Source organism: Homarus americanus, unplaced genomic scaffold (genome assembly GCF_018991925.1).
Source record: "Homarus americanus isolate GMGI-L3 unplaced genomic scaffold, GMGI_Hamer_2.0 scaffold51476, whole genome shotgun sequence".
Taxonomy (NCBI): Eukaryota; Metazoa; Arthropoda; class Malacostraca; order Decapoda; family Nephropidae; genus Homarus; species Homarus americanus.
This window is the reverse complement of record NW_024736148.1, coordinates 2,917,116-2,933,187: the sequence shown is the minus strand read 5'-3', so window position 1 is coordinate 2,933,187 and position 16,072 is coordinate 2,917,116. Positions and strand designations below refer to the sequence as shown.

Below are 16,072 nucleotides of genomic sequence, written 5' to 3'. Positions count from 1 at the left end.
AATCCTGACCTGCTGGCCGATACTCAACCTGGGAAGGGGCGGGCATGACAGTCGTACCGAGCAGCGACATCTGCGGCTCGTTCTGCTGCACGGCGGTCACATTCCTTCAGTCTTGGCCTGCCATTCTTGAGAAAAAGACTTCGGGTGGGCAGGAACACAAGACCTGAGATGATGTCCATATAGAACCTGGGCTGAGGAGTGTCCGGTGAAGTTCGGGGTGTTGCGTAACTCTAACAAACCTCGATCGAAGTCCTCACAGTCGATATTTCCTGAGGGTGACACCTTAAGGATCAGGTGTTTAACAGTCTTGACTGCGGCTTCAGCGTGTCCATTCGCCTGGGGGTAGTGGGGCGAGGTCACGACATGACGGACTCCCCAACGGTCCATGAAGTCCCGGAACTCGTGGCTGGTGAACTGGGGTCCTCCATCAGTCCTGAGGCGGAGGGGAACACCAACTTCTCTGAAGTAATGTCTGAAATTCCGGATGGTAGCAGTAGCCGTTGTATCACTACCACAGGGGACGACAACAGGCCATCCAGACAGTCGGTCGGCAATGACAAGGAAGGACTTCCCTGCCACTGCAAAGAAGTCGGCCGACACAGACTCAAAGGGTTATTGTCGCACATTAAAGGTTCCTGTTGCTGGCTGGGTTGCAGAATCTGGCAAGGCTCACAGACACGGACGGTACTTGCAATGTCCGCGTCGATTCCGGGCCAAAATACAGTCTGCTTCGCCCGTCGCTTGGTGGCCTCCACTCCTCGATGGCTGTCGTTAAGGCGGGTCAAGGTACGGCGGCGTAGGGCAGCAGGAATGACTACTTGTGGACCATACAAGACGAGGTCTCCGTCACAATAGAGGTCCTCACGTATCTTCCAGTATGGGAGTAGCGATTCATGAAGGTCGTATCGGTTAGATGGAAATCCCTGGGACACACAGTCGACGAGCCGGATATAGGAAGGGTCGGCCCGGGCTGCGGTGCGGAGATCTTCAAGGGTCTTGTCTGCATCCCTTGCTGTAGACTCTTCTGATGTGAAGACGGCCTTCAATGAGACTACTGACTTGAGGGATGCGGCAGCTGTAGAACACAACATCTCGCCCTCTGGGGTGGGGCGACTGACAGGGGCGCGGGACAGAGCATCCAGGATGCACAGCAGCTTACCCGCACGCCACACAGCCGTGAAGAGATAAGGCGAGAGCTTCTCATTCAAACGTTGAAGGCGAGGGTTCTCTACTGTATCCAAAGAGTAGTGATTGATAATAGGTACAAGAGGGCGGTGTTCCGTGAAGAGGGTGAAGTGCTGAAGTCCTATCAGGTAGAAGCGGCACTTCGCCATCGTCCAGACAACAGCCAACATCTCCAGCTCAATCGTGGCAAATCAGGTCTCGGCGTCTGTCAGGAACCGGGATCCACACTGAATTAAGCGGAGTTGTCCACCGCCATGGTCCTGCAGAAGGGCGTAACCAACGCCGTAGAGTCTGGAGGCGTCAGTCTGGAGGACGGTGGGTAGGGCTGGGTCGTAACAGGCGAGGACAGGTGGACTTAAGAGGGCCTGCTTGACTCGCTGGAAGGCCTCTTTTTGATCTGGGGTCCACAGGAATGTCTTCCTGGGGCTCAGCAGGGGGCGTAACGGCTGGGCTGCGGCGGAGATGTCAGGTGTAAATTCAGCCAGCTGATTGACCAGACCCAAAAAAGAACGGAGGTCTGTCAGGTTGGCAGGGGTTGGAAAATCCCTGATTCCAATTAATTTCTCCGGGTCAGCTGCGATACCTGATGCTGAGAGAGTGTACCCACAGAAGTTCACTGATGGTGCGGCGACTACAAACTTGTCAGCGTTGAGGGTAATCCCGTACTTCCGACATCTGGTGAGAACTTCATATATTCGGGAGAGGTGGGCACAGTAGTCTTCGTCATGGAGTAAAATATCATCAACCACCTTGACACAATTCGTGACTCCTTGAAGGGCCGCGTCACCACGTTGACAGAATGCATCGCCCGTAGCGGCAAATCCCATGGGGCCTCTGCAATACTGATATCTTCCATATGGTGTGATGAATGTAGTCAAATGCTGGTCTTCTTCGACCAATTCGATCTGCCAATAACCACATAAGGCGTCCATCATTGTAAAAAATTTCGCCTTCGGGTCCACATTTCGAACAGCTGCGAAGGGTGTGGGTGAAGGGTGGGCTGGACGGGAAACTTGCTGGTTAAGTTTTGATAGATCGGTGGTGATCCGTACTCCACCACGAGGTTTGGCGACAGGGACGAGAGGGTGGCACCAAGGTGAAGGTTCGTCTCCGGCCGGCTTGATGATTCCCTGAGCGACCATGGAGTCAAGCTCTTGTCTAACTAGCTCCTTGTAGGCGTGAGGAATCAAACGAGGGGTGTGGATGGCAAAAGGTGTGGCACCATCCTTAAGACGAATCTTCATAGGTGGACCCACCATCGGCTTGAGTGGTCTGGATCCTTAAGATTTCTTCGTAACCAACACGTCAGCAAACTCCTTGAGAAGGTAAGCTCTTGCGTCAGAAGGGGACGTGTTAGTAGAGATAGGGAGTTCCTTCAACCTGTTGACATGGGTGACCTTTAAAATAGGTTTGGGGAATTCCTTGGAAATAATGGCCAACTCTTGACAAGGGCCATATGATAAAAGCGGAGTCGGGATCCCATCATGAACATCAATCCGGGCTGAGCAAGACTGCTTACCAAAGGTAAGAGTAGCCCAGAAAGATCCCAAAGCTGGAGCCATCTTGAAACCATCAGCTGTCAATTTCGTTGTCCGAGGAGGGGGCTGTAGGTTGCGGACCAATTACTGAGACGTCAGCACCGGTGTCAAGTAACATCTGAAGACTGGATGACAAGTTACCGTGAGAAATGACGACACTGATGTGCTGGGGCGTCGTGTCTGTGGAACAATGTACACGACGGCAGGAACGACTGGGCACAGCATCTTGATGCTTGCCAGAAGGAGGGGGCGCGCCAGCACTACCTAAGGATGACTTCTTGGATCCTTGGTGGTGTCCTCTGTGTCTTCTTACGACAACATTTGTCATAATGGCCCACACGACCACAAAGTCTGCACTGAACTTTGCTAGCAGGGCACTTGACTGTGTAAGCCCAGTGACCCTGGCGGTCGCAACTTCTGCACACGCTTTGAGCAGCTGGGCACTGGGAGGCATCATGCTGTCTCGTGCAGCTGTTACACAAAGCTGCTGCTGAAGGTGTAGCTGGAGGGTGAGGGGTGGGGTTATCTTGCTGCTTCTTACCCTTTCTGTAGGAAGACACCGCCCTCACCTGGTCAGGTTGTGAGCGTAAAGCTGAAGTCGCACACCTGGCGGCCTCGTGCGCTCGACATTTTGCAACTACATCTTGAAGGGAGGAAGTGGGGTCAAGTGAAATGAGACGCAGAACTAGCTCTTCATCTCGAATACCCGTTAAAATAATTGTCTTGAGTTGTGTCTCTTCACAAACTTGAGAATGTCCAGGACAAACATCAACTTCCTCTGAACATCTTTTCAGTCTTACAAAAAATGCATCAAAAGATTCTCCATCAAGCTGCTTACATTGGAGGAGTTCTCTTCTTCTGAGTGCTTCTTTGCGTTGTTCCTTAACATGTTCCTGTAACTTGTCGAGCACGGCCTCTACAGTCAGAGTTGTCGTAGGAGGCACTTGAAGTGTGTGCTCGAGAGTACGTTGTGTCTCTAAGGACAAGCACATACGAAGCTGTATCATCTGTTTAGGCTGTGGTAAACTTGACAGGTCAACCATTGTTGCATAGTCTTGCCAACGTCGACGCCATTCCCGAAATATCGGATAAGAAGCGTCAGACTTCAGAGAGGGAGGCGTTTGTGCTGCAGCCTTTTGAGGAATTGTTGAACCGACTCTGGGAAATGAGGTACCAGTACCACTAGTCGTATCAGCATTAGTAGTAGCAGAAGAATCTTGTAGAGTAGATCGTTGTGGGGAGGCTAACAGGGAAATCAAGGCTTCAAATCTGTCTTGATCCTCTCTTCTTCTCAGGTCATCCTCACTTCTACGTGTATCTTCTAGTTCTCTGCGTCTTTGTTCATCTTCGTGGCGTCGTCTTTCAGACTCTCTGTACCGAATTTCTTCCTCTTCTCTCCTTGCAACATAGTCCTGGTGTCGAGAAGTTTCCATCCACTTAATCAGTTGAAAGAGATCCTTGGACGCAGGCACCGCAGGAGAGCTCGCTCGCAACGAACGAGGAGATTCTGTGGGTGATTGGGCGTTGTCACTGTGGGGAGCGTGGGGCCTGAGTGTGGGTGGGGAGAGATCTCCCAAGCTTAAACTCATAACCCCATCGTCCAGGGTATCTTTTTGATCCCTGTGAGACATGCCGACAGCTTCTGTACTCTATCTGTGCAAGAGACCGGGTCAACCCCTCATAATCTATGCACAGAACTACAGAAGTCTAAAGTAATACACAAGAATTTAATATAAAGTGGGCCTGTGAGTGCGTGTGTGTGTGTATGGCTCGTTGCCGGGAGGCTTGGCGCGCTGCCAGACATAGAAGCAGCTGGGCACAAGTCACAACTGAACCGAAGTTGTCTTAATGCGCGCTGCTCAGTTACCCAATGACCGTAGGCGGGAGGGGTTGTACTGCTGGGCAGCTCCCTCAGTCACCTGACTGCAGTTTGCAGACAATTCTGATTAAAATACACAACACAGCACTTCACAGAACACTTCACTTCAGAGCACAGCACTGTACACAGCATAGCACTTCACAACACTGTAAGTCCTGAGGCTTCTAGTCTGGCTGTAAATCCTTGGTGAAGCTGAAGACGAGAAGCCATTAACACAGTCCGGCGGGAAGGCTAAGTTCACTCTGAATCTCACTGAGAAATCTCACTGCGCCATCTATGTTTGTCTTTGATACACAAACACTTGTTATCTTGAAAATAGGTTCTTATTCTCGTACAGGAGATATACAGAGGAAACAAATAGACGTGGGCTTCCACACCATAAGGACTAGCGATCTCAACTCTCTGTATCACTCCGTGCTGGCATGTACAGATGCCAGCATTCACAAGCTGAATACATAAAATGTAAATATGATAATTCACATACATAACATGGTGCATAATAAATGGAAATATTACATAGGATTAATACATGTTCTGTAATACTTTACTATACATAATTGATAGAGTAATATAAGAATACACAGCTTAAGGTACTACTTTGTGTCCATATTATACATACTGTACCTCCAATATGGCTGCATGCTACACTACATATTTAACCCGTACGGCGTCAGCAAAGTTAATACCCTGTATAAATATGTTCACCTGGCATCGGCAATTTTTCGACTTTTGGATTTGGGCTGAAATAGACTTATACTATCATATAATGAAGGAAAAACATCATTTAGCAACTCACCGGACCATGGAAGGTGTAGTTACACCCATGGGTGAACGTGTCGTGGCGTAGAACCCGTAGAGTTTTACGGGTATTGACGTTTTTCATCGAGTGAGAGTGGAATTATGCTAATTACCGTAAGTTTTCACCGCCTGTAGCTGTTTTTTCTTTATTTATTGTCTATGTCGATTTTGGAACATCAATATATTTATCCTTTTTTGTATTACAGTATTTACACTCATTTTCATAATAATTTTCACCACTTTTTTTTTGTATGATTTTATAATTATTTATTTTTTATTTGGTTTCACTTTTGCATTATAAGTATAGATTTTACAGTACTTATTCATTTATCTCGAAAGTATATCGGCCTAACTGTTACGCCGTTGACGCTGGGAGTACAGACACATTGTGGCGTAACTGATAAGCCGTTGACGCTGTACGGGTTAAAATAAACAAAACAATCTGGTTACCAATAGTTTACAGTACAGATTTATATCTTAATATCTGGTGAATCTTTATTCATCATCATCACCATTTTGCAAGCTTGCTTGGGTTAGCCGTGACTACTTGAGGGCATGGCATCCTGGTTGCCATCAAGTTTGTTTGAAGTAAGTTTTATGTCTGGATGCCCTGTCTATCACCAATCCACTTTTGATATTTTTTAATAAATTGTACTAAAGGGAAAAATATTAGTGCAGCGATACACTTCAAATCTATATAGGATTTCATTATCGTGTATACTGCTTGTGAATATGGAAAATGTTCCTAATTTATCTATTTCATTAATATGAAATTTCAGATACCAAAAGTTTGTAAATTGATATACCAAAGACTGACAACTGATTGAGAACATCCAAAGGAGGGGTACCAAATCTCACTTACCAAGACTGTTTAAATTACAGAAAGGCAAAGGACAACTAAAGAGGTTATTAAATATCACAAAGGACTAACTGTAAAATGTATGCACCTGGAGTTAGCAGATGACCGCCCTACATGGTCACACCTCAAATTGTATATCGGTACAAGAAGTTGTCATAGATAACTTCTTTGAAGTATTTGTGAACTAGTGCAATAATTAGCCCGAGCATATTATGACAACACGTGTGAGAGCTCTTTTAAGTGAAGACTTGATAAACTCTAGAACATACTCAGGTACAGAAAAAACTGTGCATACTCAGTATTTGCCATCTAAAAAACAGATCTGACTGCCTAACCAGCAAGTAACACTGTTAATAACATTTCTCTTCTTCCATTGTGATGTCAAATGTGAATAATTTCTTGTTTGAAACCTTCATATATCCCATTGATATGGTTAATGATACAGTATATGAATATAAACTTTTAGTCTGTTATGAGCTAAACCATGTGGAAGTCTTCCCCAAGTTACTGCCACATGCTTGAGTAAGGTGTTTTATGTTTCATTCCAAAATCTGAATTATGCAAAAAGTACAGTTAAAAGCACCCATGAGTTTCTTCAGTCTATACACATCAACAATATCATAATTAACTACGTACTGTTTTTGCCTCCACCAGTGGGTATAATTGCCATGGCAGCAGTAGTGGGAAGCCCAGTGGCAGGACGCGTGATAGACCTACTTGGACGACGCACCACCATCCTTATCATGTGCCCTGTAACACTTATTGGCTGGGTCACAATGGCCCTGGCCCCTAATCTGGCCCTTGTGTTAACTGGCCGTGCTATATGTGGAGCTTCAACTGCATTCTTATTTTCAGCTGTGCCTGTAAGATGTGATTGTTTTCTTTACATCCTTTCACCACTATTCCCAGCCATATGTCTCTTATGACAGGCAATTTTCATACTTTTGGATAACAAAAAAAAAAATACTTGCATATTCAAACCTAAGGTTTGAAAATTCTACTAATATGGAGTAAATATCATGTTCAAAAACAAACCAAAACATGAACAATATGATATCACAGTATAGTAACTGGCATCATACACCAGATTAAGTTTGCAAATGTTGGTCCATCTTTTTATGATGAGCTCTGTTACAGAAACTTTACAGGAATTTTGAGAATTTGTTATTGAAATAACACACTTTTAATGATTATTCCATTTCCAGGTTTACTGCAGTGAAGCTCCAGAAGCTAGGCTGAGGGGACGACTTGGTTCACTATCCTCACTCTTCATCACGTTTGGAGTTGTGTGGTCATACATAACAGGCGCATTTTTCCCTTGGCGCATCAGCTGCTACCTCTGTGCAGCTCCTTGTATTCTTACGACTGCTGCCATGTTGTTTGTTCCAGAATCTCCATATTGGCTACTCCTCAAAGGTAGAAGAGAAGATGCTGAAGCAGCTCTCCAGTGGCTCAGAGGACCAAACTATGACTTATTTGAAGAAATCACTGAAATGGAGGCCAAATTAACTTCAGTGGGAAGGAAAGTGGAATTTCGTGAGTTGTGGAGACCTCGTACACGTAAGCCATTTTTACTGGCGCTCTTTATGATGACATTACAACAAGGTAGTGGTTGCAACATCCTCATGATGTATACAGGAACAATTTTCTCATCAGCTGGTGTAGTGAACGTGAATATGGCCGTTTTGTACACGGGTTTGGTACAAATTGCCGGTACATTATTTTCCGTCTTACTGATGGATCACGCTGGACGTCGGCCCATGATCGTGCTTTCTACTTTCGTAATGGGGACATCAACAGTGACACTTGGTGTTTATTATTACATGTACAACGTTGTGGGTGAACATGGGCCAAGCTGGGTGCCACTGGCCACCATACTAGTGTCAGTTTTTGGGTACTGTCTGGGATCTCGTACCATTCCCTGGCTATTTGCTACTGAACTCTTCAACACTACAATCAGGTCCACAGCCAATTCTGTCACGTTTTTCTACAATCGCATCCTTAACTTCATTATCATACAGGTAAGACTTTAAGGTATGAAGTATAATATTTTTCAAGTACTAATTTTAATAAAAAGGAAAACTGAGATATGTAAAATGGCTCATTGTGAAATGATTAACCCACACTCTATTCATAACAAATATCAAGTTAAGATGCTGGGCCAAACGACATACAGTACATACCAATATACACAAAAATCATGTTAGAAATGAAATCTCTCTCTCTCTCTCCAGACAGAAAAAAAAGGCTCCTTTATTACTATGAATCACTTGACTGCCTTCTTGAGTATCAAAGGATTATTATTTACAATGCTGTATCTGTCCTGTCCCTAACAAGCAATCAGGCTCATAGGATTTGCTTTCATTATCATTGCATTACTTGTTACAGATTTACCCACACTTTGAAGAGGCCACAGGGGCACATACAGTCTTCTTCTTCTATGGTGGAGTCTGCCTTATATGTTGCCTCATCTCTTTCCTCTTTGTTCCGGAGACAAAGGGCAAAACTCTGGAGCAGATACAAGAATACTTCGAGAGAAAGTCTAACACAAATACAACATATAGTGCTGAAAGCATTGATAATCGGCAAACTGCATGTGTCAGCACGAGTAATGTCCCAGCTGAGTGCAACAACAGCTTACCAACAGCTTCTACTCATACTCTTGGTAGTGAAACAGAAAAGAGTATCTCAGTGGAGTCAATTATTGATAAACCAACTGGATCAGATGAAGAGGAGATAGAGGACAAAAGTTTTATAGAAAACACAAAATTATAAAATAATAGATAAACATAGTTACTATCCCCCTTCTGGCTGTCTTAAGAGACCCATAGCCTCAGAGACAAGAGAAAACAGAATGGAATGCTTCTCTCAACCTCCATCTGGATATAGGACTCTGTGGCTCGGTTGGGAATACTTTATTCCAAATTCTTCAGATACAGGTTATCCAGTGGCTAGGCAGAGTTGGTGGGGCATTGTTCTGTTAAGGTATGTCATAGGCAAGGCACTCTACGCCGATGCCCTGAGCTATAATAATCTCTCTTGCCAGGGTGTTGCCATCTCTTAAGTTAACCTTCTCACTGTCAACTGTAAATGTGTGAGAGGTAAAACAGCATAACATGTTTTAGTTTCAGCATAGCATGTCAATTTTTCTGTTTAACTTCCTTCCTGTCATTTTAAACTATCAAGGTCTGGTAATTACTGATTTAAGTACCGTATATCTCAGCCTACAAGGCGACGGGGTGTATAAGACGGCCCCCAAAATTTCCATTTAAAAAGTAGCTTTTGAGCCCTATTCGCTGTATAAGACCAGTACCCCAAATGTGACACTTACCATTGGGAGCTTACTGACACAGTAGTCCTTTACCAACCATCCCATTGACCAGTGCTGTTTACACATCCTTGGTTTTTTAAAATAAGGCCAATTCTTGATTACACCGTACATGTATGGCAGTGGAGGGGACGTTGAAGTAAGATGTTTAATGAGCGTAGCTTTGCCTCTCAATAGGGACTTCAGTTTTTTGTTGAACTGGGTGTTGACAGTGTTGAGAGGATTATTTATGAGTTTAGAATATGTTGTAGTATCACATAAGAGGTCATTCATTTTAGAGATATAGTCATCTTTGTTTAAGATCACTACTGTGTTGGCTTTATCTGCTTTAGTGACATGTAGATCCTTATTTTTCTTAAGGGCTTGGATTGCTTTGGTGAATCTTTCTGGATTGTTTCCTTGTGGTTATCAGCATATACCTAGATCACGCGCACCTACAGTGATTTACTTGCATATATATATATATATATATATATATATATATATATATATATATATATATATATATATATATATATATATATATATATATATATATATATATATATATATATATATATATATGTACAGTGAGTTCTGCTATAACGCGTGTTTTGATAACGCGAATTTGCTCTAACGCGATTTATGAATTAAGAACGATATTTGTATAACGCGAACGCTTGTTTGCTATAACGCGATTTTTGCTTACTATTTCTCCAATTTTGTGGTACAGTGGAGTATGCTATAATGAATCTAATTGGTTCTAGAACCTTGTTTGTTATAGCATTCGTTCGTTATAGGATTAATCCGTTCCAGGCCCCCAAATACAACCACTTAACACTGAAAAATATAATATAAAATTGTAAAAATTGTAAAAAAGTGCATAAATATGTATCTAAACCCCTGAAATAAAGAATATCATTAATATTTGTAATAAAAAACAATAAATTAGAAAAAAAATAAAAAAAAATTAAATAATGTTAGTTGTAGGAGTTTCGTTCGTTATAGCATACCCCACTGTATTAACTGTGAATATAGTACTGTAAAGAATATCAACGAGAAGCGTTCTGGTGATAGAATTCCCGGTGATGATCGTAAAAGAAAGGATATAACACTTGAAGAGAAGCTCGATTTTATCAACCTCAAAATCACCCTTCTCCCCCATCAACTAAAGTGTTACATTTACTGTATGATTTCATTATTAGATATGAATGTAACATTTATTTAGACTGTGCTATCCTTTGTATTAGGCTAACTACTAAATTTTTTTGATTTCGAGTAATCTGCACCGAACCCTATTTTCTCCATAAGCCCTGTTATTTCTATTACGCGATTTTCTATAACACGATATTTTACATGAACACAATTATCGCGTTATAGGAGAACTACCTGTATATATATATAATATATATATATATATATATATATAATATATATATATATATATTATATATATATATATATATATATATATATATATATATATATATATATATATATATATATATATATATATATATATATATATATATATATATATATATATATATATATATATATATATATATATATATATATATATATATATACCCGTGTATAGCACGAGTTCTTAAGACCAAATTTTTTGGCAAAAAGTTGGGGGTCGACCTCTATACGGGTAATAGTTTCGTTAGGTTGAAAAATATTTACCAGTAACTACCAGTAAACAATGGAAACGACGCACCAACGCACCACCAGCTGTTAGTGTCGGTACAGTTGCCAGGGCAGATCTCTTGCGTCATCATAGCAAGCCCAAAGTAGCCAAATGCATGGTATGGTATGCACAGGAGTATGTAAAACATAAAGTATTCATTTTTAAAAGTTTATTTATAGATACATAAATTTTTGTTAATTAAATTTGAAACATCAATCTTTGTTAAATAAATTTGAAACAAAAGAAAAATACGATACCTTATTTATAAATATTTTCATTAAAATATTACATCACAAGTATATTTTACCTTAACTGTGCCTGAATGAATATATTCTCAGAAATAAATATGGAAATGTAATATTTTTGCTGAAATGACGTACGTATTGCAGTGGAAAGTGGGATAAAATTGTGACGAAAACAATGACTTTCACTTTCTTTCGTCGTTCAAAAGATTTTACCGTAATCGCTTTTCGAATGGTTTTCAGTTAAAAAACTGTTGAATTACAATAATATTCTATCCTAATTGACTTGAATAAATACTACGATACCATATTTCTGAATATTTTCATTAAATTCCATCAAAATAATTTTCATAGTCATCGTCTTCAGCACCAAACAGCTACTCCCAGTCCTCTTCTTGAACAGCATCGTCATATGGATCAACACCATCATCAGCCACAGGATCATCAATATCTTCATCCTCATTCACGCTCTCATTAGCCTCATAATCCCACAACAAGTCATCTTCTGTTCCATCAAGAGCATTCGAAATTCCACATTTCTTAAAAGATTTCACCACAATTTCTGGTCTGATTGCATCCCAGGCCTCTACAATCCATTCACATAATGTTGCTAGTGATGGAGCTTGGATGTTGCCTCCCTTTGTGTATGTCTTATCGCCTTCTATCATCCAGTTGTTCCACTTCACTCTTACCGCATCTTTAAATGGTTTGTTTATGGAAACATCCAGTGGTTGGACAAGACTTGTTAATCCACCAGGAATCACAGCTGTATCAGTGTTTTCCTTCCTAATCCCAGCAGTAACACTGTCAACAAGATGTGACCGAAACATATCCCACACAAGAAGACTTTTTTCTTTGCGCAGTCCCCCTGGTCTAAAGTTCCAGACTTTTTTAAGCCATATTTGTATGCCGCCTTCATCCATCCATCCTTTCTCGTGCACATGGATGATTAAAAAAATGCTGTCTGACTTGCAACACTGTTGGTAGGGTCAGGTGGTTCTAACGGCACCTGCCAGGACTCGGTAATCAAATTTATAACAGTGTCTAACCTCAATTACTGTAGTTTATCTGATGTAGGCAATATGAAGTAAAAAATACCAGTTAAAGTGAGAAATTGGAAGAGAATAAACAAGAAAGATGTCGTTGGGCTATTTTTGGTAGGGCTGAGGGAGAGAGTACCAGCTGTTTGGTCATTTTTGGCGGGAGAGTCACGCAAATAACCGTAGTACTGGTATTTGTTTGGTGTCTTCTGTATTTTTAAAAATGAATACTTGTAAATTAAAAGTACCGTAACATTGTATTATATACAAACTTGTCATATTTCTGGAAAATAAGAAGCAAGAAAATAAGAATATACCGGTAAACACAATTTCAACGTACGCTAAAATTAAAAGCTGCTTAAGAAGGGCCGATGCAAACACAAAGCCTCCGCGACCAGGGCTCTGCCGTATCAGCTAGACAGTACACGTGTTTTTCGAATCGTTTTCAGTTAAAAAACTGTTACATCACAAGTGAATTAGGATAGAATATTATTGTAATACAACAGTTTTTAACTGAAAACCATTCGAAAAGCGATTACGGTAACATCTTTTCAACGAAAGAAAGCAAAAGTCATTGTTTTTGTCACGATTTTATCCCACTTTCCACTATAATACGTACGTCATTTCAGCAAAAATATTACATTTCCATATTCTCAAAAATAAATAGTAGTTTTGCTGAAACATGATGTATTTCAATGTAAATTAGGATAAACTACATGACGAAAACAAAAGACTTTACCAAACCTTCAGATGTTCAAGATATGTTACTCGTTTTTTTAATAGTTTTCGGTTAAAATACTGTTATATTAGTGATACTCTATTCATACTGTGCTTGATATAATACATTCACGGAAATGTAATATTTTTTGCTGAAATGACGTACGTATTACAGTGGAAAGTGGGATAAAATTGTGACGAAAACAATGACTTTTGCTTTCTTTCGTTCAAAATATATTACCGTAATCACTTTTCGAATGGTTTTCAGTTAAAAAAACTATTGTATTACAATAATATTCCCTCCTAATTGACTTGAATACATACTTGAATGGAAATATACAATATTTTTGTTGAAACTACCCGCGTTTCAGTGTGAAGTGTCGTAATAATAAATGGTAAACAAGTTTATAGGACGTAGTGTTTCTCTGAAGGTTTTGTTGTTCCTTTACCCTCAAAAACTTGGGTCGACCTATAAACGAGGAATATCGATTAATAATTCGATAAAAAATAAAATTAAACCTATATCTCTGAAAGGGGTTATGAGCAGTATGTCTGATTATATATATTCACAGTCATGTACTGAATATTCTATGTAAAAAATATAAATTTTAAATGAATTATTTCTAGTGTGGTCGACTTCCTACACAAAGACAGGCTATAAATAGCCGTCTTATCTCCACCTCCTTCCCTCTGTTCTCAGAGAGGTCTTGGTATTAACTTATGTTTGTTTATTTTCATTGTTTGTCTAATTTATCATGTTGTATCAAAATAATATTACTAAAAGTTTTAGGCAGCTACCAAACAGGGAGATTCTGCTGCCTGGGAAGATATTGGAAGCACAATGTACAGTATTGTGAACCCTATATATCCTTATTTGACCGATCTTGGGGATTTGATTATCTTTCCTCATTTACACACAATTGCAGAGTTTCAATTGTTTCTCTTCCTTTGACAACACAACATACATACAATATGATGTTTCTCACCCCTGATTTTTTTTCCATTTATTTATGGTTGGTTATTTAAAATAATGCTAATTCACTGCAAGTATTGGCATCAAATTTTACCGGCTGGTGTACACTAGTGACTCACTTAAGCATCAGTTATTTAACTGGAACTAATGTTGGTGTGAGTAAAATATTTCCATTTACTTGAAACAGATTTGCCAATTTATTTGTTTATTTATTTATTTATAATATACTGTAATACATTAAACACACTGCAAGTATTTTCTTTAATTTATATACTTGTTTCGCAAAAAAGGGAGGCTACCATTATACCTGGTAGGTGAAGTTGACCAGACATTTATGGTGATCATTAAGGACCAAACTCCGAATCCATGACATGACTTCTGTTCATCATTTATATCCTAAATTTACCACTGTCGGTAGGTAGTTTCAAGAATTAACGCAGTCATTTACTGAATATTCTTTGTAAAAAAAATAAATTTTAAATGAATTATTTATAGTAGATAAGTATTATGATCAGTAAATATACAGATATGCATTACTGACCACCTCCGAACACAAGGACGGCTAAAAATAGCCACAGGCGGTCACAGTCAAGGTCACTTTCCCTTTCTTGTCACTGGCAAATGGGGGGGTGGGTGGGTGATGATAGCAGCTGTGTTTATTACCGGGGTATATTGTTCTTTTACGGTATGTTAGACTGGTTTATAATACATTTTTATTATTTTAATATACCGGTAATCTTCATTTTAATCCAGCTTCCCAAACGTAAGTTTCAGTATAAAATAATTAGTGGTAGGACCTTGTGAGTGGTTTACCATGTTTCCATCACCACTCTTGACACGCTAAACCGCAATATTTAAGAGGTAAGAATTTTATCTCTGGTGCTTAAGACGACCCCCTAACTTTGGGCTGATTTTTTTTTTGTTCAAATTCCGTCTTGTAGGCTGAGATATACGGTACTGAAGTAACACATTAAAATGTCCATAAAATATTGTTACTCATAACATTGCAATACTGTATTTATAACTGGGAGATGTTTCTCTTTCTTCACTTCCATCTCTTGACTTCTTTAATATTCTCTACTTACTCTTCATTTGAACTCTTTATTTGTCTGAGAAAGTAACAGGTACAAAGTAAGTAATGTTGGGGATAAACAGAAGAGTTTAGACCTGACATTACAATATGAGTGTGAAACAAAGGTTCTGGATGCAAGAGGAAGCAATAAATAAGACTTATTTAATAGCAATATTTATGGTAAACAAATGAAGTGAAAATAAGAAACAAAGAAATCAGGAGATGCAGTATGTAAACTAATGAATTGTTGGACACAGCATATCAGGTTTCACTTAAATAGTATGGGCATGCTGAGAGGAAGACAGGAAGAGATGAAAAGATGGGGATGAAGTACAAACCAGAAGCAAGAGAAGTGGATAAGCAGGAATCATTAGTGTATGTAAGTGATAGTTGAGTATGGCATTGCTTATATTGTTTAAGAGACAGCACAAGTGAATGTGTGGCAGCAAATATAAAAAAATGAGCTCAGTCTCTTTTTCCTACTGACCACTCTTCAATACAGTAGGACAAGAACTGCCCCATGGAAAAAAATATATAACCATGCCTCTGTTGGTAGTGCTCTGGATGGTTTCAATCTCATGGCCAGGCAGGGTTAGATCACCATTACTCTGTTATGTTCAAAGTTGAGCCTGCCACTAACCACCTTAATGGCAAAGGTTAAACTACTGTTGAGGCAAATGGCATAATGAGATAGATGAGCCTATATTGAAATCTATAGCTAGTACCATCACTCTATTTTTCCATACTGGCAGCACTATTTATCCTAATT

The 16,072-nt window shown here is 40.1% G+C and overlaps 1 protein-coding gene across 4 annotated transcripts in view; it reads left to right on the top strand.

The window, feature by feature from the left end:
* Positions 1-9,341, top strand: part of LOC121872047 (facilitated trehalose transporter Tret1-like) — a 66,441-nt gene extending 57,100 nt beyond the window's left edge. For all 4 annotated transcript variants that reach the window (XM_042374713.1, XM_042374711.1, XM_042374712.1 and 1 more), the window contains 3 exons: positions 6,914-7,122; positions 7,465-8,280; positions 8,648-9,341. In XM_042374713.1, coding sequence (XP_042230647.1) covers positions 6,914-7,122; positions 7,465-8,280; positions 8,648-9,034 — 1,412 coding nt within the window. In that variant the 3' untranslated portion in view covers positions 9,035-9,341. The remainder of the gene's footprint in view (positions 1-6,913; positions 7,123-7,464; positions 8,281-8,647) is intronic.
* Positions 9,342-16,072: the final 6,731 nt, after the last annotated feature.